Source organism: Sarcophilus harrisii, chromosome 1, assembly GCF_902635505.1.
Source record: "Sarcophilus harrisii chromosome 1, mSarHar1.11, whole genome shotgun sequence".
Classification (NCBI taxonomy): Eukaryota; Metazoa; Chordata; class Mammalia; order Dasyuromorphia; family Dasyuridae; genus Sarcophilus; species Sarcophilus harrisii.
In genome coordinates this window covers 648,826,994-648,850,560 of record NC_045426.1, presented here as the reverse complement: position 1 = coordinate 648,850,560, position 23,567 = coordinate 648,826,994, and the positions used below count along the sequence as shown (strand labels likewise).

At 43.9% G+C, this 23,567-nt stretch overlaps 2 protein-coding genes across 5 annotated transcripts; both read left to right on the top strand.

The window, feature by feature from the left end:
- The first annotated feature begins 9,348 nt into the window (after nt 1-9,348).
- Nucleotides 9,349-12,763, top strand: KLF1 (Kruppel like factor 1). The gene is made up of 3 exons (XM_003760671.4): nt 9,349-10,152; nt 10,783-11,596; nt 12,067-12,763. Exons 1-3 carry the CDS (start codon nt 10,057-10,059, stop codon nt 12,240-12,242), a joined length of 1,086 nt encoding a protein of 361 aa, XP_003760719.2. The 5' UTR covers nt 9,349-10,056; the 3' UTR covers nt 12,243-12,763.
- Nucleotides 12,764-15,500: 2,737 nt separating this feature from the next.
- DNASE2 (deoxyribonuclease 2, lysosomal) lies at nt 15,501-18,698 on the top strand. Of its 4 annotated transcripts, none has more exons than XM_023496759.2 (7): nt 15,501-15,682; nt 15,921-16,016; nt 16,825-16,949; nt 17,050-17,128; nt 17,427-17,588; nt 17,714-17,911; nt 18,054-18,698. In XM_023496759.2, the coding sequence occupies exons 2-7, from the start codon at nt 15,989-15,991 to the stop codon at nt 18,416-18,418; spliced, it is 957 nt and encodes a 318-aa protein (XP_023352527.1). In that variant the 5' UTR covers nt 15,501-15,682; nt 15,921-15,988; the 3' UTR covers nt 18,419-18,698. The 4 variants fall into 4 exon arrangements, with proteins under 4 accessions (XP_023352527.1, XP_023352524.1, XP_023352526.1 ...); XM_023496756.2 differs by having other exon boundaries at nt 16,781-16,949; XM_023496758.2 differs by having other exon boundaries at nt 15,501-16,016.
- The last annotated feature ends 4,869 nt before the right edge of the window (nt 18,699-23,567 follow it).

Below are 23,567 nucleotides of genomic sequence, written 5' to 3'. Positions count from 1 at the left end.
ATTTGTACAAATATCTTGCTGCACAAGAAAAATCGGACTTAGAAAAAATGTAAAAATAACCTGAGAAGGAAAATTAAAATGCAAGCAAGCAATAACAGATAGAGTGGAAATGCTATGTTGTGGTCCACACTCATTTCCCATAATTCTTTCACTGGGTGTAGCTGGTTCATTACTTAACAATTGGAACTGGTTTGGATCCTCTCATTGTTGAAGAGAGTAAAGGCATATTGATATTTATAAAACAAACAGACATAACTGTCCCTCTTCAATACCACCCCCCATACTGCTTTGTAATAAAGAATTATAATTAAGCAAAACAGGGCAGTACAGTTGGCCACCTGCTCTGCAACTTGTAGAGTAACCTGGGGCACTGAGAAATTAAATGCCCCACCCAGGGTTACTCACACAGCTAGTATGTGTCAAAAGAAAGATGACATAAAATGCTCCCTACCATGGACAAAAGCTCTTCTTCCCCTCTGCTTTCCTTCTTGGGCTGGAGTCCCATGGAAGGAACAAGATTGTTTCCTCCCTCCCCACTCCTATCCCTGCCTTAAGCAGGACTAGAGCTTCAGAATAGAAGAAAAACCAAGGCATGCTCCCCTTCAACTGGGGTAGGAGCTAAGATAATAAGGGACAATTCTTCCCGAGAAGATCCCCAAGAGAACAACTGGCTAACCTTGGCAAGGGCATATTCCTTGCAAGTCCCCATCTAGTCTTGTTTTCCTTCAAGTCTCCAAAGAGGGTCTGCTCTGAAAATGATCTGATTTAACCCAATGGTTTCCACATTCCTATAAACTTTATTAATAATGACTTGATGAGTTCTCGAATTCAGCACCATTCTTGTGTGATTGTTTCTCAATAAGCATGTTTGGAGGAGCACTTTCATTAAGGCACACTTTCTTTTCTATTTTTTTATTGGTTAATTTGATTTTTTATGTAAATATTTTATTTTTTCCAATTGCATGTAGTTTTCAACATTCATTTTCTTTAAAAAAAGTTTTTCAGCTGTATTTTAGCTTCCAAATACATGTAAAGCTAGCTTTCAATACCTGTTCCTGTAAGACTTTGGGTTTCAAATTTTTCTCCCCCTTCTCCCTACTCCAAGACAGCAAACAATCCGATAGATGTTAAACATGTGCAGTTCCTTCAAATATACCTCCATAATTTTCATTTTGTTTAAGAAAAATCAGACCAAAAGGAGAAAAAAACATAAAGAAAAAATCAAAGTGAAAATACTGGGCTTTGATTCACACTTTGTCTCCACAGTTCTGTCCCTGGACTCGGACTGCATCCTCCATCCAGTTGGATCAGGAAGTGCTCTGAATCATTGCATTTCAACATTCATTTTAAAAAAGATTTTGAGTTCCAAATTTTTCTTCCTCTCTTCCTCCTGTCCCCACTCCCCTCCTCCCCTAGATGGCAAGCAATCTGATATAGGTTATACATATGCAATCATGTTAAACATATTTCCACATTAGTCATGTTGTGAAAGAGGAAACAGAACAGAAGGGAAAAAACCACAAACAAAAAACAGAAAGAAAGTGAAAATAGTTTCAATCTGCATTCAGAGTCCATGAATTCTTTCTCTGGTCACTGATAACATTTTCCATCATGAGTGTTTTAGAAATTGTCTTGGATTACTGTATTGCTGAGAAGAGCGAAGTCTATCATAATTGATTACTATACAATGTTTCTATTATTTTATACAATTTTCTGCTGGTTTTGCTCAGTTCACTCAGTATCAGTTCATGTAAGTCTTTCCAGGTTTTTCTGAAAGCATCATTCATATACTACAACGTGTTCAGCTATTCATCAATTGATGGCTATTCTTTCAATTTTTAATTCTTTGCCACAAAAAGAGCAGATATAAATATTTTTGTGCATGCAGGTCCTTCTTTTTAAAAAAGATCTCTTTGGGATACATACCAAAAAGTGGTATTGTTGGATCAAAGGAAATATTTATGATTTGATTGCCCGTTGAGCATAGTTCCAAATTCCTTTCCAGAATGGTTGGACCAATTCACAACTCCACCAACAATACATTGATGGCCCAATTCCTCCCCAACTTCTCCAACATATATCATTTTTCCTTTTCTGTCATAGCAGCCAATCTAAATGGCATGAGGTGGTACCTCAGAGTTGTTTTAATTTACATTTCTCTAATTAATAGTGACTTAGAGCATTTTTTCATGACTAAAGATAGCTTTAATTTGTTCAACTGAAAATGCCTATTTATATCCTTTGATCATTTATCAATTGAGGAATGACTTGTATTCTTCCCCCAATAGTATTTTATTTTTCAAATACACATATAGTTTCCAACATTTATTTTTGTAAGATTTTGTGTTCCAAATTTTCTTTCCTTCCCTTATATGCCACCCCCCTCCCCAAGACAGCAAGCAATCTGATACAGGTTAAACATGTACAATCTTTTTAAACATATTTCCTTATTTGGAATGACTTATATTCTTATAGATTTGGCTCAGTTCTCTATATATTTGACAAATGAGGCCTTTATCAGAAATGCTAATTGTAAAAATTGTTTCCCAGATTTCTAAGGCATACTGTCAGCAAAATGGAAGCTCCTTGAAGGCAAGTATTGTTTCATTTTTGACTTTGACCTGGCAAAGTGACTGGTCCTTAATGTCTTTTGAATTAAACTAAATTTTCTGCCCCACTCGAATTAGAGTTCCCTCCCTCTTCAGACTGTTTCCTATTGCTTTCTGGGTGCACATTCTCTTTCCGTAGATTGTAAAGTCTTTGACTATAAACTCATTTTTGTCTTTTTTATCTCCATTGCCTGGCACACAGGAGATAGTTAATAAATACTTTTTGATTGGTTGGTTGATGTAGTGGGTATTCTTGTAGTGGAAGCTCTTGGAGGGTAGGTTTCCTTTTGCATTTCCAGGAGCCACCAAAGTGTCTCACACAGCGTATACATTTAATAGATGTCTGCTGAATTAACTGAGAAGGATAGTGTCAGATCTAAAAAAATCTCAACCAAAAGAAAGATTATTTTGGTAGCAATAGAGGATGGGTATATTGAAGAAAGAAGAGGCTGGAAATGGGGAGACCAATAAACAGAGTCATAACCAGGAACTCTTTTTTTCCTATTTAATTGTTTGGGTTTTTTTTTCTAATTACATATAAAACAATTTTTAGTATTCTTTTTTTAGCTCTGGTCCTAACCCTAACTTTTTTTTTTTATAGCTCTGGTCTTTTTTAGCTTTTTTTTTTTTTTTTTTTTTTTTTTTTTTTTTTTTTTTTTTTTTTTTTTTTTTTTTTTTTTTTTTAGCTCTGGTCTTTTCATCATAAATAAATGAAATTCACCTATATGCCCATCTTCTTCCCTTCCAATTTAGTTCTTGGCTGAAATCCAAGTTCCTTTGCCTTTCGGAATATCAGATTCCAGGCCCTTTCATCCTTTAAGGTGGAAGTTGCTAGGTCCTGGGTAATGCTGATGGTGGCTCCTCGATATTTAAATTGTTTCTTTCTGGCTGCTTGCAATATTTTTTTTCTTTGATCTGATAATTCTGAAATTTAACTACTATATTCCTTGAAGTATTCTTTTTTTTAATTTTGAGTTTCAAATTCTCTCTTTCCTTCCCTTCCCTACCTCCTTGAGAAGGTATGCAATTTGATATAGTTTATACATGTGCAGTCATGCAAAATATATTCCCATATTAGTCATGTTGTGAAAGAAAACCCAAACCAAACCCAACAAAAATAAAGGAAAAAGGTATGCTTCAATCTGCATTCCAACTCCAATAATTCTTTCTCTAGAAATAGATATCATTTTTCATCACAAGTCCTTCAAAATCATCTCGGATCATTACATCGCTTAGAATACTTAAGTCATTCACCATTGATCATTGTACAGTATTGCTGCACAGCCAGGAATGCTTGCACCTGGAGTGAATTCCTTTGTGGGAAGAAGGTGATGGCACAGAGGAGAGCATATCATGTGATATGATTGTTTTGGGAGAAAGGATAGATTTATCTCTCAGAGAAACCATCTTATATTTCAAAGCCTGAATCCTCAACCCTAGAAGAAAACACAGAGAAGGCAGCTTGAAACAGGAATGACACATTTATGGTGTTTGTAGATGGTGCATTGGGTTGGCAGACTGGAGTGCAAGCAAAGAAGGCTGGAGGAATAATTCTCCTTATAAGTGCCTTAGGGAAAAGACTCTGTTGCTCTGCCTTAGTTGTACATTCTCCCAAGTAGGGAAATATTGAAAAGTCTAAGCAAAAAATGATAAGGGTCTGAATTAAAGTGGGAGTGGTGTGAGTGGAGGGAAAAAGATAGATGTGAGAGCTGTCATGGAGAGAGAAATGTCAAGACTTAGCCATCAATCAAATATGGGAATGATAAGGGAGAATAATAAGTCCAGGAGGACTTTAAGATTATGAACATGAGTAGTTTGGAGAGTAGTAGTGTCCTAAGCAGAAAAAGGGAAGTTTAGAAGAAGGCCAAGTTTAGAGAGGAAGGTTAATAGGTTTTGTTTTAAATTTGTTGAGTTTAGGGAACCTAGGAAACATTGAAGAGGAAGTTAATGCTTAGCTGGCATTCAGGAGAATTCCTGGCAATAGAGAGAGATTAGGTCTATATATCAGAATTTGGGAATCATAGGATTGTCTCTGTCCTGCCCTCTTAGACTTTGAGATTCACGAGGGAAAACACCATATTTTTGCCTTCCTTTATATCCTTAGCACTTAGCAGAGTGCCTAGCACATAATAGGAGCTTAATAAATGCTTGTAAAATGGCTAATATAGAAATATATTTTGTGTGACTCCCTATATTGTTATCAATTTGCTTGCTTTCTCTTTTTTTTTTATTTTTTTTTTATTTAATAGCCTTTTATTTACAGGATATATACATGGGTAACTTTACAGCATTAACAATTGCCAAACCTCTTGTTCCAATTTTTCACCTCTTACCCCCCCACCCCCTCCCCTAGATTGCAGGATGACCAGTAGATGTTAAATATATTAAAATATAAATTAGATACACAATAAGTATACATGACCAAAACGTTATTTTGCTGTACAAAAAGAATCAGACTCTGAAATATTGTACAATTAGCTTGTGAAGGAAATCAAAAATGCAGGTGTGCATAAATATAGGGATTGGGAATTCAATGTAATGGTTTTTAGTCATCTCCCAGAGTTCTTTTTCTGGGTATAGCTAGTTCAGTTCATTACTGCTCCATTAGAAATGATTTGGTTGATCTCGTTGCTGAGGATGGCCTGATCCATCAGAACTGGTCATCATATAGTATTGTTGTTGAAGTATATAATGATCTCCTGGTCCTGCTCATTTCACTCAGCATCAGTTCGTGTAAGTCTCTCCAGGCCTTTCTGAAATCATCCTGTTGGTCATTTCTTACATAACAATATTCCATAATTTTCATATACCACAATTTATTCAGCCATTCTCCGACTGATGGACATCCATTCAGTTTCCAGTTTCTAGCCACTACAAAAAGGGCTGCCACAAACATTCGTGCACATACAGGTCCCTTTCCCTTCTTTATAATCTCTTTGGGATATAATCCCAGTAATTTGCTTGCTTTCTCAAAAGAGAATTTGTGATTCAAAATTTTTAAATTGTTAAAAAAATTTTTTACATGGAATTAAGAAACATTTGGATAAATAAACAAAAAAGAAAATGCAAAAAGTAAGAATGCTTGTGATTGTTTGATAGAAAGAAGCAGTTAAAATGCCCAAAGGGCTATAAAACTCTGCATATCCTTTAATCCAGCAGGCATTCTACTGAGTCTGTATCCCAAAGAAATCATAAAAGAAGAGAAAAAAACCCCACCTGTGCAAAAATGTTTGTAGCAGCCCTTTTTTGTGGTAGCAAAGAATTGGAAAATGAATAGATGCTCATACATTATGGTATATAAAAGTAATGGAATATTATTGTTCTATTAAAAACAATGAACAGGCTGATTTTAGAGGGGCCTGAAAAGATTTACATGAACTGATGCTGAGCTAAATAAGTAGAACCAGGAAAACATTGTACACAACAACAGCAAGATTGTGCAATGATCAGCTATGACAGATTTATTTCTTCTTGGTGGTTAGGTGACAAGGCAATCCCAATAAAGTTTGGATGGAAAATGCCATCTGCATCCAAAGAGAGAACGATGGAGGCTGAATGTACATCAACACATGTCATGTTCACTTTGTTTTTCCTTCTGTTTTTTCCTCTCATGGTTTTTCCCTTTTGTACTGATTTTTCTCTCCTAACATGATTCATAAGGAAATAGATTTTTTTTAAACGAATGTACATGTATAGCCAAAAAGAAAAATGTTGTTTTTATATGTAACTGGGGAAAATAAGAATAAAAAAAGAAAGAAAGAAGCAGTTAAGTGACACAGTTGGGTCTTACTCTGAATGCAGCACTTTTTCCCTGAACCCCATTGACTTTTTAAAATCATGTGCACAGAATTGATATTTGAAGGCATGAGAGGTGATGCAATGTCCAGAATAATGTGTATAGAGAGTCCACAGCAAGGGGATGAGGGAGGCATAGATAATTGACAATCCAGCAAAGGGAACTGAGTTAGACAAGTGGGAAAAGAAAAACTTCCAGTGGAGAAAAAGGGAGATTACCCATATCCCAGGCTGCAGTGAAGGCAGGAAGGATAAAGATTGAGACCTTAAAGGGAATGGTTTCAGATGAATGGTGAGGTCAGTAACCAACTGCAAGAGGTTGAGAAATACTTAAGTGATGAGGAATAGAATGAAGAGAGGAGAGAGGAGAGATTCAGTTCCAAGTTGTTTGGCAATAAAGAGAGGTGAGATGTAAGGAATACATGTGGAAAAGATGGGGGAGGTGTGCCTTGGACATAATAGGTATGCTTACTAAATGTTTGTCAGGTTTATTATTATTGGCTATGAGACTGTGCATCTGTAATTGTATGTGATGAGTGTGGGATTCTATGTATCTTTGTTTATGGGTGTGACTGGGCTTGGGTATATGAAGTTGTATATCTGAGTACAATTGGCCTAGTATGTGATTAATATGAATATTTTCTGGTTCTGTATGACTGGATATGACTGCATGTAACTAGGTATTTGAACCATGATGAGCCCCTGTAAGCTCCCTAAAGGGAGCGCTGAGTGCCTTCTGCTCTGTGTCTCCAGCACATGGTCTATGGAGGCAAAACTGTGACCTCACTGGTCTGCAATTCCAGAGACATCAAACCCCCCAGCTTGATCTGTACTCCGACTTAAAATGTAATTAAAGAATATTTAACAAAATAAATAAAAATACAATGAAATAGAGATAACATTTTAGTTTATTTTTTATTAAAGCTTTTTATTTCCAAAACATATGCATGGATAATTTTTCTACATTGATCCTTGCAATACCTTGTGTTCTAATTTTCTCCACCCTTCCCCAATTCTCTCCCCAGATGGCAAATAATCCAATTTTTTAAAAAAAAAATTTATTTTTTAATAGCCTTTTATTTACAGGTTATATGTATGGGTAGCTTTACAGCATTGACAATTGCCAAACCTCTTGTTCCAATTTTTCACCTCTTACCCCCCCACCCCCTCCCCTAGATGGCAGGATGACCAGTAGATGTTAAATATATTAAAATATAAATTAGATACACAATAAATAAACATGACCAAACCATTATTTTGCTGTACAAAAAGAATCGGACTCTGAAATATTGTACAATTAGCCTGTGAAGGAAATCATAAATACAGGTGGACAAAAATATAGGGATTGGGAATTCAATATAATGGTTTTTGGTCATCTCCCAGAGTTCCTTTTTCTGGGCATAGCTGGTTCAGTTCATTACTGCTCCATTGGAACTGATTGGTTCATCTCATTGCTGAGGATGGCCAGATCCATCAGAATTGGTCATCATATAGTATTGTTATTGAAGTATATGATGATCTCCTGGCCCTGCTGGTTTCACTCAGCATCAGTTCGTGTAAGTCTCTCCAGGCCTTTCTGAAATCATCTTGTTCGTCATTTCTTACAGAACAATAATATTCCATAATATTTATATACCACAATTTATTCAGCCATTTTCCAACTGATGGACATCCACTCAGTTTCCAGTTTCTAGCCACCACAAAGAGGGCTGCCACAAACATTCGTACACATACAGGTCCCTTTCCCTTCTTTATGATCTCTTTGGGGTATAAGCCCAGTAGTAACACTGCTGGATCAAAGAATCCAATATATGTTAAAAATGGTAGAAATGTATAACATTGTATTTTAAAATTAAGTTAATATGCTGCTCTTACAGAGTAGTAGTGCCTGTTTCTACTTGAATTGGACACCACTGTTCTAATCCAATCCCTTCATTTTTTTGTTTGTTTGTTTTGGGTTTTTTTTTTTTTTTGGCTGAGGCAATTGGGGTTAAGTGACTTGCCCAGGGTCACACAGCAATCCCTTCATTTTTAACTGGGGAAACTGAGACCCTGAGATATGCAGGGTTTTACAGGGAGAGAAAGGTCTTTGACTCAGGGTTCCATTTCCTAGAGCAGGCTTTTGGTCATTGGGTTCGTGCCCACTGTCTGTGTCGGACATGCCTTTGCAGAGAGAAGCTGGGATCAGGGCTGCCATGATTGGGGTGAGGGGGTCAGTGGGGTCATTATAGGGACAGGACTAGGGTTGGGACTTTTGGGGACAAACCCCACCCCCAGGACAGGAAGGGTGGAAGGGCAGAGAATGAAGGGTCAACTTCCCCTTCTCCCTGGGCTCCCTCCCACCCCAGCCTGGCCACACCTGCTGATCCCTCTGTGTGGCCTCTCAATGTAATCAGAATTACCCGGCCTGACTCTAGACTGATAGCAGGGCATCCAGACTCAACCGTCCAGCTCTTCAGGCCCAGCTGAGAGACCAGATAAAGAGGCAAGGGTTAGGAGTGGGTAGGTGTTGCCCCACCCCCCTCGCTCACTAGGGAAACAGAGGAGACCGTACCTGCTTCCAACCCCTGAGGGGTCCCTCCCTCTCCCCCAACATTCATGAGCACACAGTTCACAGTTGGAGTGGGAGCCCTGAATCACCCCCTGGGGCTCTGTAATCTGGGTAGGCTTCCTGGAGGAGTGAGCTTTCATTGAAAACTTTTCAGTGCATATGCAAATTTCATATAGAAATAGGGAACCAGAGCAGAGGAGGCCCTGTCCTGTCCTGTGGGAACCCCCAACCCAAGAAGTTGAAGGGGAAGACCTACAGTCCTATAACACAATCATCCCGGAGGGTCCAGCAAGCCCAAGCCCGGCCCCTCCCCCAGATCTGATAAGGTGCAGGGCTTGGAAGGAAAGACCTAACTTTGATCTCTCCCGGCTTCCACTTCCCTTTTCTGACCCATTCACTCCTGGGGTGCACATAGAGGCTAGAAGCAGAATGGGGCAAGACTTTTGTTTTCTATCTTGGGGCCTTCCTCCGCCTCCCTCCCCAAGCCTCGTCCTTCCCCCCTTGTGGTTCTAGCCTCTGGTCCTGGAAGGGTCCATCCTAGGAGACCCTGGAGCTAAGGAATCTTGGGCATGGGAGATGAAGGATCCAGGATTCTCCCTCTATGGGAGTTCTCTGTCTTGGTCTAACGTGTGTATTTGGCACAGCTGGGCATTTGGGGTCCTGGATCTGGAGATCTGGGGGTTCTAGGGTATGGTTCTAGATTCTTGATCTGGGGGTGGGGTCCTAGGTCTTAGATACCGGGTGTTGGATCTGAGGTGGGGCCATGGCTGGAGGAGGCAGGAATCTGGAGTGGGTTTAGAGCTTACAGTTGTATGTGTTTGGGGGTGGGGGGGTTCTTGGTCCTGAACAGTGGGCAGAGTAGAGAGTGCAAGGGGAGGAGCTGAAAGTCATGAGCACCAGGAACAGATATGTTTGTCTCCAGAAATAGTGACCCTGGGGCTGCCCCCCCCCCCACCTTATCAGTCTCTGCCCTCAGCCAATCAGTTGCAGGCAAAGGGGTTAGCTATAGGGATCCCAAAGCCCTCAGAGCCACATCCAGATGGAGCTAGATGAGAGGACACAAGGCAGGCTGAACTTGGGGGGACAAATTGGGCTGCTGAGATGGCCTCTCTGACAGAGCTTTCCTTACCATCGGTCAGCAACCTGGCCAGCCTGGGGCTGGGACCCCTGCAGGACACACAGACCAGGAGCCACAAGGTGAGAAGGGGGGTAAGAGTAGGGGATGGGGATGTAGGGGGGCAAGTGGGGTCTGGGGGCTTGTGATCTGGGACTGGATTTGGTTTGGTCTGGGAGCCCGGGAGGGAAGCATGGGATTATGAGAAAACTGAGGCTCTAAAGTGGGGTGTGGTACATGAAGTGGGAGGGACATCCCCCTTTGCCTTGGAGGGGTTTTTAATGACCTCTAGGGGCAGTATGTATGGGCAGATATTTTATACCTGGATCTACGTCTCCTTGCACCTGCTTCTAGGAGAAGGGAGCAGGAAGTGGGAAAAGGGCCCTAAGGTGCCGAGTGGGAACCCGAGAAACAGTATGGGACTTCCCGCCTGTTTGAGCTCCATGTGTCCTCGGCTCCCCCATCCCCCTTACCATACCATCTCAACATGTGGGTCAAGATAACAGTCTTATCTATTCCCTCCAGTCTCTGGGCCCAGGAATGCTCTCGTCCACAGGTTGTGGTTGGGGTGCGAAGGCGGACGGGCAATGGAGAGACCAAACAAAACCTCTCTCAGGACCCCCAGCCCTGACCCCTTTTCTGGACTGGAGGGCAGAGTGACCAGGGCCCTGGTCGCAGTTCTGACAATGTCTCCTTTCCTCTCTCCCTGCCAGTGGTGGCAGATAGATGAGGCTCCGGAGGTGGAGCTCCCAGGGGCCGGTCACTGGCCCTACCAGGTGAAACAGGAATACCGGGACACAGGACCCTGGCCTGAGCAAGTGGAGGGGGATAGAGGGGCGGAGGCGAATGACCCCTGCTGGGACCTGGATTTCTTCCTCACCAACTTCCCTGGGCCAGGGCCTGGACCAGGACCAGGACCAGGGCCAGGACCAGGACCAGGGCCAGGGCCAGGAACTGAGCTCTGCCTAGCTTATCCCTGTAGCCTGTTCCCCGAGGGCCCTGGATTTGCTGCCGAGCTCCAGGATCCTAAAGAGCAGCCCAGCTGGGGCTGCTCAGCACCTCGTCCCCTGGCCACTGAGGCAGTGCCCTTTGGAACAAACCCCCTACCTCCAGGCCCCAGCCCTGGTCTCAAAGGCCAGGCAGGGCTGCCCCCATTCTCCGCTGCCTGCCTTAGGGAAGGAGAGGGCAGCTTCCCTCAGCCTGGGGCTGGCTACCAGGGGCCTCCAGTGATGACCCCCTATGGTTTGTTGGGGACATACTCAGCTTTCTACCCAGCCCCTCACTACCAAGCCCGGTTCCAGCTGTATCAGAGAGAGCCTGGGCCAAGCTCCAGCCCCGGGCCTGGGCCCTTGGCCTTCCTGGGTCCCCCAGCGCCCCCTGAGCCTGGGGATGAGGCCTCTAGGCCCAAGCGGAGTCGCCGCCCTTGGGCCAAGAAACGCCAGGCCGCCCACACCTGTGGACATCCAGGCTGTGGAAAGACTTACACCAAGAGTTCCCACCTCAAGGCCCATCTCAGAACCCACACAGGTAAGAGAGCCTGGGACTGAGGGAGGGGCCCCCGCAGCAAGCGGAGTTCTTGGGGAAGCTCTGAGAAGGGAAGGAGGATCAGGATTATTCTCTAGAAGTCCCCCTCCTTCAGACACTACTGAAGGGCCTTGGTTCCCCTGAGATGGGTGGATAATCCTTGGGACTTTGGGGTTACTTATCCCCTTGGGCTCATTGGGCACATGGAGTCACTGGCTCTCCCTAAGAGTTTCTTGACCTGGGGAGTCACTGATACACTGGGGGGGGGGGAGGGAGCAATGTCTCCAAGTCCATGTCCAGCAAGTCACTAGCAGAGCACCGAGAGGAGGCCTGGGGTGATCTGAGACTGGAGGGAGACCAGATCTGTAGGTGGATTGACAAGGCCCCCCAGACCTCGATTAGAGATGGGGTTTCTCTCTCCTTGGTGATGCATAAGCGGATGGGAGTGTTAAGGGGGCTCCTCCTCCCTGCAGGGGAGAAGCCTTATGCCTGCTCCTGGGAGGACTGTGGCTGGAAGTTTGCCCGCTCCGATGAGCTGACCCGGCACTACCGGAAGCACACCGGACAGCGCCCTTTCCAATGCCAGCTCTGTTCACGTGCCTTCTCCCGCTCGGACCACCTCGCCTTGCACATGAAGCGCCACCTGTGAGACCTGAGCCCGGCCTCCAAGGAGGGGACAGAGCCCCGGGCAGAGCCAGGAACAAGCCATGGGGGTGGAGGGCCACACGCAGAGGCTTTGGGCAGAGCCTGCCGCCAGTCGTGGAAGGAGGCAGAGACACGGAGGGGCCGCAGACAGGAGGATGCTCTCCCTGGCCCCCAGGAATCACCGCCATATCCTGCCAGGGGCCACGAGCTCCAGCCGGCAGACCCGTGGGGAGCGGTTTGTCCCTGGGACTTCTGCCCTCCCCCTGCCCTTTAGACCCCGTTGTGACTCAGCATGAGGAACCCCTATGTTCGCAGGCTTCCCACCAGCCGTCCTGCTGCTCTCCTCATGATCACCGGGCCGTGTCTGTGAATGGTTAATGCTCCCGGCCGATCCTCCCCTGGCCCAGTCCGCTCCTTCTCCCCAACCCAGACCCATGGGATGGACAGTCGTGGGGGGGGCCCCCAGCCTGCTTTGTAAAGCTGCCTCTTCTCCCTGTTGCTCTTGGATAAAGTTTGTGATTCTGACTGGCTTGACTTTGTTGCGGACAGGGGACCAAAGAGTAGGGAAACAGAACTGGGAACAAGGAGGTCCTGACCCTGACCCCGCAGTCTGAGGACTTGATGCAGGTACGGCTTTGGTATCTGCCTCAGTGTCCCATGGAGGACCGTTCAGTCCCTGGGCTGAGATGAACCAGCCTCACTTTGTTCCTGACTCATTCATCCATTCACATTTGATCACTGAACAGACATTTATTAATCACCTTCTGTTTGCAAAGAGCAGTATACTAGGATAGTTACAAAGCCTAAGAAAGGAACAGCACCTGCCTCTGCCTCTGCTGAAAGACAAAGTCAAAAAACAGATCATATACTGATATCATACAGTAGGTAGATCCCAGGATCCTGGTTTAGTCAATAAGCATTTAAGTGCCTATTGTGTGGCAGGCTCTGCCCTTAAGAAGCTCAGATTCAAATGGAGAAGACCACATGCAAAAACAAAAACAAAAACCCTCCAACTAGTGCTTACATGGGATAGTGTAAATTGAAGGTGGTGGTGGGAAAGTGTGTATGTGTGTGTGTGTGTGTGGGGGGGGAACCAAGGAAGATCTCTTGCAGTTAAGAGGGATTTGAGCTGGGTCTTGAAGTTAGGAAAGCTGGGAGCCAAAAGTGATAAGGGAGAATATTTCAGGCCTGGGGGACAGCCAAGAAGGCAGAATGTCCTGTAAGAAAAACAGCAAAGAGTCCAGTATGGCTGGGTTATGGCATATACCAAGGGGAGTAATACAAGCCTGGAAAGGAAGGAAGGGGTCAGATTTTGAAGGGCTTTACAATCCAACACAGGGTTTTATAGCTGATCCAAGAGGCAACAGGGAGACATTTATTGAGTTGGGAGTGGCAATATGGTCAGAGTTTAGGGTTTAGGACAAAGTATTTTAGTAGGTGAACAGGAGATAGATGGGGACGGGGTGGGGAGAGATGAGGCAGGGATATCTAGTCCAACTTAAAAGAGATCCAGAGAAGGTAAGTTATTTGCCTCAAATCATGCAGAATAAATAGCATAGTAAGAGAAAAGTGCTGTCTGAAGTCTCAAAAGAGAGCCATTAATAGAATTCAACAGTCTGTCCAAAGCTTGTTTGTACACAGCTGTTTACATGTTTTCTCCCCCACTAGAATGAATTTCTTGAAAGCAGGAACTCTCTTTTCCCTTTTTTTGTAAGAAAGCACAGTACCTGACACATAAAAAGTGCTTCCTGTTTATTGAGTGACAAAGGGGATTAGGGAAGGTCCTCACTTCCAATGTCCTTACTCACTTATCCTTAGACTGATGTGGGCTATCCTGGAAATAAAGGTCAGGCTCCAAGGATGAATGGATAGGGACTGGAAGGCCTTTGCTTATTCCAAGTTCATTAGTAGGAAAGGCTACCAATAACAGATGGGAAGGTGAGAGCCTAGATGAATGTTAATGGGATAGGATCTACTTGCCTTTTCATTTTATTTATCCATGACATTATCCAAGCATAAATTACAGTGCAAACTTCAGACTTTATACTTAGTAATGGTTTTGTATGTTTAGCAGTTTGGCTATTTCCCTAAAAATGTCTTCAATTAAGAAGTGCGATATATTTAAGAGACAGCACTGTAGTTGATATAGACCAAAGACTTGGATTCAAATACCAGCTCCAAAACCTGTGTAATCTTGAGCAAATCATGTTTAGTCATTTATAAAATGAGATAAAATGACCTCTAAAGATCCCTTCTAGGGGCAGCTAGTTGGTGAAGTGGATAGAGCATCTGTTCTGAATTCAGGAGAACCTGAATGCAAATTTGACCTCAGACTTAACACTAATAGCTGTGTGACCCCAGGCGAGTCAGGTAACCCTAACTGCCTCACCCCCCCCAAAAATTCCTTCTGACCCTATGAGGTTGTCACTTGTCCCAAATCACATGGTTAGTAAGTAGCAAAGAAACAACTTAAGTCCGAAGACTTATTTCAAATGCAAGGGATCTATTTTCTTACATTGGGGAACAATTTGAGAAAAAGCCTGAAAGTTTGTTGAAAGGACCGTATCTGGAGTTTTAATTTTACTAGGTGGCGCTGGACTTGGAATCAGGAAGACTCATCTTCGGGCTCCCGCCACAAATACCTCCTAGTTTCTAGTTGTGTGTGGGCAAGGCACTTAACCCTGTGTGCCTCAGTTTCCTCATCTGTAAAATGAGCTGGAGTATGCAATGGCAAACCATTCCATTGTCTTTGCCAAGAAAATCCCAAATGGGGTCACAAAGAGTGGACAGACAATAGGAAACCATTGCAGAGCAGAATTATCCTTCCTCACCACTCTCCCCTGAGAAGAATACTTAATAATTCAACTAAGGTCCCAGTGATCTATTCTTGCCGGTTAAGAAAGGATGCACAAAGGGTGTCCATATTTTCCTGACCGTCGTGATGGCCGGAGGGACATAACTGCCAAGCCTCCGCGCCTTAGCCTGTCTGGCCAAAGACTAACTTTCCTACGGAATCCCAGGAGGTTTCGGGAGTCGATCCCAGATCCCAGACTCTCAACCCGGGAATTGCTTTCTCTTCTAGCTGGATCCTTGCAGCAGGCCTGCAGGTGGGCCAGCGGAGAAGGGTAGGCAATCTTATTTTGCAGACTGAAAAATAGAAGTGCGGGGAGAGGAGGAGGAGGAGGAGGGTGATTGTCTGACAGCGGTCCCCGGAGTTGGGGGCGGAGTCTGGCTGGGCATTCAGTGGGCGGACCAGTAGATGGGGGCGGGAATTGGGGGTTGGGTGCTGTCCCCGGAAAGATGAAACTTCGCGCCTTGCTGACTCAACCGGTTTAAGGCCCCTGGGTCGGGAGAACTGGGGTCCCGGGGCCTGCCGTAGAACTGGGGACTTTCTCTTCCCCCTCTGGGGCGGAGACTTTCAACTCCAGTGACTGCGAGCAACCGGTGTGATTTAGGGAAGTGAGAGTTGGTGGGGAAAAAATCTCAGGGGCCAAGTCTTATGATCAGCGGGAGTCCGCTGGTTCTCGGTCCCAGGGGCCTCCCCCGCTTCCAGCGGGGACACTGCTGAGCCTCTCGGGACTGGCTCATAGACTTCCCTCCGCCCAAGCGCTCGAATCTGCCAGAATCGGCACACCGTGGGGACCCCACCTCCAGCACTCATACCCGTGTCCTCTGGTTACAGGCCTCACCTCATGACGACCCTCCTGCTCCTGGCAGGGCTCCTTCCGGCCGCCGCTGCCATCTCCTGCTATGGAGACGCCGGACAGCCTGTGGACTGGTGAGTGAGAGGGTCTCCCCTACCTCCCCCCACCCCTAGGCTTTATCTAGAGAGAACAGCCAGCTGAGCTGGAGTCAAGAGAACGGGAGCTTAAAAATATTTAAGTAATAACTTTTGTGATGTTGGGCAAGACCCTTTTGAGCTATGGGCCTCAGTTTCGCCATTTATTAAATGAGGGGATTAAATAAATGACCACAGAAGTCCTTTTCAATTTGAAATCTGTGATCTTGCAAAATAGCTCTGCTTCCCCACAATTCCAGTTTCTCTCTCTCTCTCTCTCTCTCTCTCTCTCTCACACACACACACACACACACACACACACACACACACTCCTCAATTTAACTCTGACCACAGTCACTATCTTTCTGTCTTTTCTGTTTCTGTCTCTTTATCTGTCTTCTGGGATGAGTTCTAGATTTGAACCTGAGTTTGAATCTTGCTTCTATCACTCAGAACAAGTTTCTTCCCTTCAAATTTCCTTAGATGTAGAATAAGATATTTAGATTAGAAGATGATCTCTAAAGTCCCTTTTAAATTACCCAGTACTTTACCATCTTGAATACAGAGCCCATTTCTTTGTGGGCTCCCTTCCTTTTTTTCCTTTTTGAGGCAGTTGGGATTAACTGATTTGCCTAGATTCACACAGCTGTTTGAGGCCATATTCAAAGTCAGAACTTCCTAACGTCTGGATCAGCACTTTATCTACTGCAACCCCCTAGCTGCCCCCTGCTCCCTTCCCTCCTCCCACCCTCTCTCCTCCCCAGGTTCGTGGCCTACAAGCTACCTGCTGTGCACAATTTTTCTAAAGGACTCAACTACATGTACCTAGACGGGAACGAGGGGAGCTGGCAAGAGGGTTCCACAGCCATTGACAGCCCCCAGGGAGCTGTGGGGCGGACCATGAATCAGCTATACCAAGGCAACTTGAGTGAGGTGAGGTCTCCCCTAAAGTTGCTAGTTGAGCAAGCACTTGAGGGAGAACGTAAAACTAGCCCAGTTTTCTGCTCACGGTTTACCCAAAACTTCCTTTTAGCTGGCTTACCTACTGTACAATGATCAGCCACCCTTAAGTTATGGAGTCCCTGGCACCACCCAGAGAGGACACACCAAGGGTGAGATTCAGTCTTTTGTGTCTACCTTTGTCTCTATTTTCAGTCCTTAAATGACCTATTCTTTCCCCTGTGATCTTGGGTCTAGACTGACCTTCTCACTGTCATTGTGATCTGGGTGACCCTTACCTCTCCTTGGCTGTGTCCCAGCTGGGCTCACCTGTCCTTCCTGTCAGACTCAGGGCTGGGCTTATGACTCCCCCTCACACAGTTTTCCTTATATCTCCCATCAGCTTCTGGGACCTCAGGAACTCCGGCCTCTCCCTCCCTCCTTGTCTGAGCATTCCCCTCTCTGTTTTAGGCGTGCTTCTTCTGAACAGGGACGGTGGCATCTGGCTGATTCACAGTGTCCCTCACTTCCCACCACATGCTAACTCCTCCTATAGCTGGCCCCAAAATGCTTGGGCCCATGGACAGACACTTCTCTGTGTCACCTTCTCTTATAACCAGTTCCGAGAGATTGGTGAGTGCTGGGAGCACCCCTGGGGAGGACGTGCCTGTGGACTTGAAAGAGACTGATCTATGGGAGGAGGGGGGGCAGCCGGCCCAGTTTTTTTCCTTTTCTACTCTCTGGGTGTCCTCCTTCAGGCAAACAGCTGACCTACACCTATCCCCAGGTGTATGACTACAGGCTGGAAGGAACCTTTGCCCAAGACCTGCCAGAGCTAAAACTTGTTGCCCAAGGCCATCATGTGGACCAGGGCCCCTGGAATCGAAGTGTGACCCTCACCTCAAGAGCTGGGGCTGCCTTCCGGAGCTTTGCCAAGTTTAATGACTTCCAAGACGGTGAGACCCAAATGGGGCAGAGAAGGCATCCCCACCCCCACCCCCTGGGCCATGAGATCTTCAGTGTTTGGGCCAGCTTGGGATAGGGCTGACACTAGGATCTCAAGTCTCTCAGTCCTTAACTGGGTGCTGTCTCCCACAGACCTGTACTCAGGCTGGCTGACCTCGGCTCTGCGCAGTGACCTGTTTGTCCAGTTCTGGCACAAAACAACTGACGTGCTCCCTTCCAGCTGTTCAGACCCCTTCCACGTGCTAAATGTGCTGGAGCTGGCCTTCCCCAACTCCGCCGTACCGCCCTTCAATGCCACCCACGACCATGCCAAGTGGTGTGTGGCACTCAACAGCACCTGGACCTGCATAGGGGACCTCAACCGCAACCATGCAGAGGAGTATCGTGGTGGGGGAACCCTCTGCTCCCAGATGCCCACCCTGTGGAAAGCCTTCTGGCCCCTGGTGAGGAAATTTGGACCTTGCCCACCACCGAGGCCCAAGGTCAGGGCACATTGAGGGGAGGGTGGGGAGAATCTGGCCCAACTCCTCAGAGGGTAGTCTACCCACCCCTGCTCCTAAGGGAGAATAGAATAACTGGGAGTCTCCCTGATATATGTGTTCTGTTCTCCTTCCCCTAAAAGCACTTCTTGTGCTCTTCAGTCTCTGTCATGTTTTTTTGTGCCCAAATTGCTCTCCTTGTCCACCTCTTCCCTTAGGGAATTCCCAACTTTTCTTCTTTCTTTCTTTTTCTTTCTTTCTTTCTTTCTTTCTTTCTTTCTTTCTTTCTTTCTTTCTTTCTTTCTTTCTTTCTCTCTCTCTTTTTCTTTTTCTCTTTCTCCTCTTCCTTTCTTTCTCTCTCTCTTTTTCTTTTTCTCTTTCTTTCTTTCTTTCTTTCTTTCTTTCTTTCTTTTCCTTCCTTCCTTCCTTTCTTTCTCTCTCTCTCTCTCTCTTTCTTTCTTTGATGTGATCATGATTATACTTACAAATAGTGTCTGAGGCTGGATTTAAACTCAAGTTCTCCTGACTCCAGGACCAGTGTCCTATCTGCTAAGGCACTAACCACCACCACCACCTCTTTATCTTGGTGGGTAAACTCCCAAATATTGTATATTATCCTCAGTTATTTTGAGTGAAATTTCTCTTTGTATCTCTTGCTGCTGGACTTTGTTGGTAACATATAGAAATGTTAATGATTTATGTGGGTTTATTTTGTATCCTGCAACTTTGCTAAAGTTATTTTGAGTTTTTTAGTTGATTCCCTAGGCTTCTCTAAGTGTACCATCATATCATCTGCAAAGAGTGATCATTTGGTTTTCTCAATACCTACTCTAATTACTTTAGTTTCTTTTTCTTCTCTTGTTGCTAAAGCTAGCATTTCAAATACAATATTGAAGAGTAATGGTGATAGTGGGCAACCTTGTTTCATCCCTGATCCTATTGCACCCCCTTTTTAAAAAATCCCACTCAAATATTGCTTCCTTTAGGTCATCTTTTTAGATTGCCTCCTCCTCTATCATATGTAGCTGTTGGTCCTCTACCTGCCTTGACATAGCATGGAGCTGATCTTGGATTTTTTTCCCCTGAGGCAATTGGGGTTAAGTGACTTGCCCAGGGTCACACAGCTAGGAAGTGTTAAGTGTCTGAGGTCATATTTGAATTCAGGTCCTCCTGACTTCCATACTGGTACTCTATCCACTGCCACACTTAGCTGCCCTTGAATTCTTAAAAGGTACAACAAGCTCAAGCTTGAGTGAGTTCTGCTGAATTGGAAAGACCACTCTCCCCGCCAAAAAAACAAAACAAAACAAAACAAAAAACCTCCAGCAGCAAATACAAAGCCTCTTTTGAACCCTTGATAATCTGACTCTCCCACCCTTTCCAGTTTTCTTACCCTTTACTCCCTTCTGTGTACCTGGATAATTTAATGATTCTGGCCTTCTTACCATTCCTCCATCAAGACGCCTCATCTCTTGACTCCAAGTGTTTTCACTGGCTGTCACACAAGCCTGGAATTCTCTGCTTCCTCATCTCTGCCCCTCTACCTCCCCACCCACTTTCCTGGCAACTATAAAGTTCCAGTTCAAATTCTGCCTTCCACGGGTTCCCCCTAAATCTAGCATCTTTCCTCTGTTGATTGATCTTAACTTATCCTGCATATGGTTTATCTGAACAGCTTGTATTCCCTGTTAGACTGCAGGCCCCTTGAGAGCAGACACTAGGGTTACTGAGGTTTTTTGGGGTTTTTTTTTTTTGACGTTTTTCTTTTCTAAATCCCCAGTATTTAGCACAGCTCCTGGGTCATAACAGGTGCTTAATAAATGTTTATTGACTTACTGAGGAGGGGTCTAATGATAGACTACTCTTTGTTTTCCAAGGACCAGTTTCAGGGTAGTCTGGTAGCAGTTCAAGCTTGGGGTTGGAACAAAGTGATATATTTAAATAGGGACAAAAAATAAAATGAGACATGTAAACAAAACATTTTACAAAAGATGTTTTGTGAACATATTTAACAAAAGGAATTTACTCGACAAGATGTGTAATTGGGGAGTACTGGCCAAACAGTACTCTAACAATTTCTTGTTGACTTTATTGAGTAGTGATGGAAAACCTTTTTAAACTGGCTGCTAAAGCCAGAATTGAGCATACATGCAAAAGACTCAAAGGACCAAAAAGATCTTTCCTTTACCTGATAAGTTTTCTAATGAGAAGAAAAAATGCTTTAAGCTGGATAGGGAGAGATGTAATAGCAGTAACTTCAGCAGCCTATCTTGTTATTTCCATGTAGCAACCATGTGGCCATGAACACATGGTACTGCTTCTATTCCGTGTTTCCTATTTCTTGGTCTTAGCTGAATAACTGTAAACATAATAGACCAGGCTCTTGTGAATTTTTAAAGGTTGAGAGAGCATTCGGAAGTCCAGCAGCTAGAGTCCATAACAGAATCTTTTAGTAGCCACAGTAGCCAACTCTGGTGAGAATCCTAAAGAACAATGTGCTTGACCCAGGCCATGAATTAATTGACCGGGACATCAGTCCTGCAGCAATGGAGAAATTTAGCCATTGGTTATGTCATAGCCAGAAGTGAACTTGACATGGTGAAAATTTGAAACCATCACCTCAATTCTGAATCTAATTTCCTCAAAGAACATTTTGTTGGGAAATTTTGTTCAGTTCTTACATTATCTCCAGTTTTCTCATCTCTAAAATGGGGATTATAGCAGCATTTGCTTTCCAGATTTTATGTGAGATTTAAATAAGATAACTTGTGAAGTGCTTAGCACACTGCCTAGCATATGGCAGGGACTGTATAAATGTTATTACTGTTATAGTTGTATTATATCTTCTTAGTAAATATCTCTTGGTGATATGTTCAGCTGATATTGGAAGAGATATTAATGGATAACTAATACTGGATGAGACATACTGGATGGGACCTAGTATTAGGACCTGCTTCTTCCCTTCTCCCTTTCCAAGCTCTCTGACTTACTCCAGAAGCCTAAGGGGAGATGTAGCAGAGATCTGACCCAATAGTCCTTGTGGGGGATAGGACATTGAACCTAAATTTGGTCATGTCTCGCCCCAGCTCAAGAAGTTCTTGTGCTCATTACTCTATGGTCTCTGCTCGGCATTCTAATTCCTTTAGAATCTGGCTCAAATAGACCTTTTTAGACAGACTTCACATTTTTCTTTGTCACACTACATGCCAACCAAAGCAGTCTTCCTGCTATCCCCATGCACACCATCCCATTCTCCAATCTCCCACTTGTAAGCCTTTGAACAAGCTCTCCCTCTTCTCCACCTAACTTTCTGCAAGTCTCCCCTTCAGTGATACCTCCTGTACTAGATTCTATGCTTCTCCCCCAAATTGCTTTGTATGTATCATGAATGCATTTGTTCAGTCATTTCAGCCATACCCAACTCTTTGTGACCCCAATAGGGTTTTTTGGGGCAAAAATACACAAGTGGTTTGCTGTGTCCTTCGCTAGATCATTTTACAGATGAGGAAACTGAGGCAAATGGGGCAAAGTGACCTTTCAGGGGTCATACAGCTAGTTAAGTATCTGTAGCCAGACTTGAATTTAGGAAGATGAATTCCTCCAAGTCCTGGCACTCTATCCACTGCATCACCTACCTGATCCAAATATGTTGTTTTCCCCCGGTAGAAAATAAAATTGTTTCATTTTTGTCTTTGCATTCCAAGCACCAAGCAAGTTGCCTGAGTCACAGTAGATACTTGATGCTTTTTGAATTGAAGCCATCAAAAAATTAAAAATTGACAATTGAATCATTATCCATACCCAATAGACCTCTACCATTTCTTGCAGAAATTCAACCTGTACAGCTTACTTACCACAACAAAGAGATCCAAAGAGCCTAGGAAATGCCTCGATTCGCAAACCCAGAGAATAACTCAGATCTAGAGCACAAATTCATTTATAAAACATGGATGAGGATATGGAAAATTCTTAGTAGTATTGAATTATAAAGTAGTGAATTGCAGAGGAGAAATAAATGAAAACATGGGCTTTTTCCAGATTCAGGTAGCTACAAAGATATGGGGTGGGGAGAAAGGATAGAGAAACCATCGACGGGATTTTTTTTCTTAAAATGGTGATTGGGAGGAATGCCAGCAATGACTGACCCATATATCTCTCATCACTATAAAATCTTCATGAGAATAACCTGAATGCAATAGGATGCTGAAGATAATGCTCCATTCCCTAAAGAACCCCTCCTCAGTTTCCTAGGAATTTGCTCTAACCAAAAAACTGGCAGAAGGGGATTGAGTTGATTAATAGACTTGCTGTTCCAGACAGTGAGAAGAATTGTTATAAAGGAAGATCCATAAAAAGGGTCACTCTTCAATACCAGATACCAATCCCCAGTTTCCTCTTCCTGGGCAGCATCTTCCATTTCAGTCCAGTTCAGACAATGGCTCTGCCCTGGAAGGTCTCTGCACATTATCATGGCAATGCAGAAAGTGGTTCTGGAATGCCTGCAAAATTCTGTCTTTACCAACATTTCCCTAGGCTGTGAAACATAGGAAATGGACATTTGGAGTGATAATCTCAATCTATAAATGAGAAAGGACCTCAAAGAGTATGAAGTATAATCCCAACTAGGAAAGTTCCCCTACAACTAACTGCGGTATTAAACAGAAAAGGTACAGTTATTCTTTCCACATTGCAACTTTGCCCATCATAATTTAGATTTATCACAGGTTGGCATAAGAAATTAAATGATAATTTTGGAGTTTTGCAGAATCCAAAAATGACACATAAGGCCAGTAGATGACACAGAATCTATGCAAAAACTTAACCAAAATTTTACAAGGTACCATAAACACTTTTGGGAGGCCAAAAATTTTTATGCAGATTTTCTAGATCTTGAAGTGCTGTACACTTAACCCCTGAGATGTAAAAGGAACTATAGTAGGTAACCACGATTCATTTTCACCTTGGAGGATCTCCAGTGGAATGCCCCAAGGATCAGTGTTTGGACTTCAACTATAAAACATTTTTCCTCAGTGATTTAGATGAAATCAAAAATAAAATGGCATACATATCAAAGTGGTGCATGGCATAAAGCCTAGTGGAATAACTAACACACAAGAGGCTAGATTAAGGATTGAAAAAAATGACAGATTAACATGGGTCTAAATTT

Bases quoted from the DNA above. Each gene is read 5' to 3' on its own strand.
- KLF1 (XM_003760671.4), top strand. From the start codon at position 10,057: ATGGCCTCTCTGACAGAGCTTTCCTTACCATCGGTCAGCAACCTGGCC. The intron at 10,153-10,782 runs GTGAGAAGGGGG...TCTCCCTGCCAG, and splicing joins CACAGACCAGGAGCCACAAG to TGGTGGCAGATAGATGAGGC. The intron at 11,597-12,066 runs GTAAGAGAGCCT...TCCTCCCTGCAG, and splicing joins CCATCTCAGAACCCACACAG to GGGAGAAGCCTTATGCCTGC.
- DNASE2 (XM_023496756.2), top strand. From the start codon at position 15,931: ATGACGACCCTCCTGCTCCTGGCAGGGCTCCTTCCGGCCGCCGCTGCC. The intron at 16,950-17,049 runs GTGAGGTCTCCC...ACTTCCTTTTAG, and splicing joins ACCAAGGCAACTTGAGTGAG to CTGGCTTACCTACTGTACAA. The intron at 17,129-17,426 runs GTGAGATTCAGT...TCTCTGTTTTAG, and splicing joins CCAGAGAGGACACACCAAGG to GCGTGCTTCTTCTGAACAGG.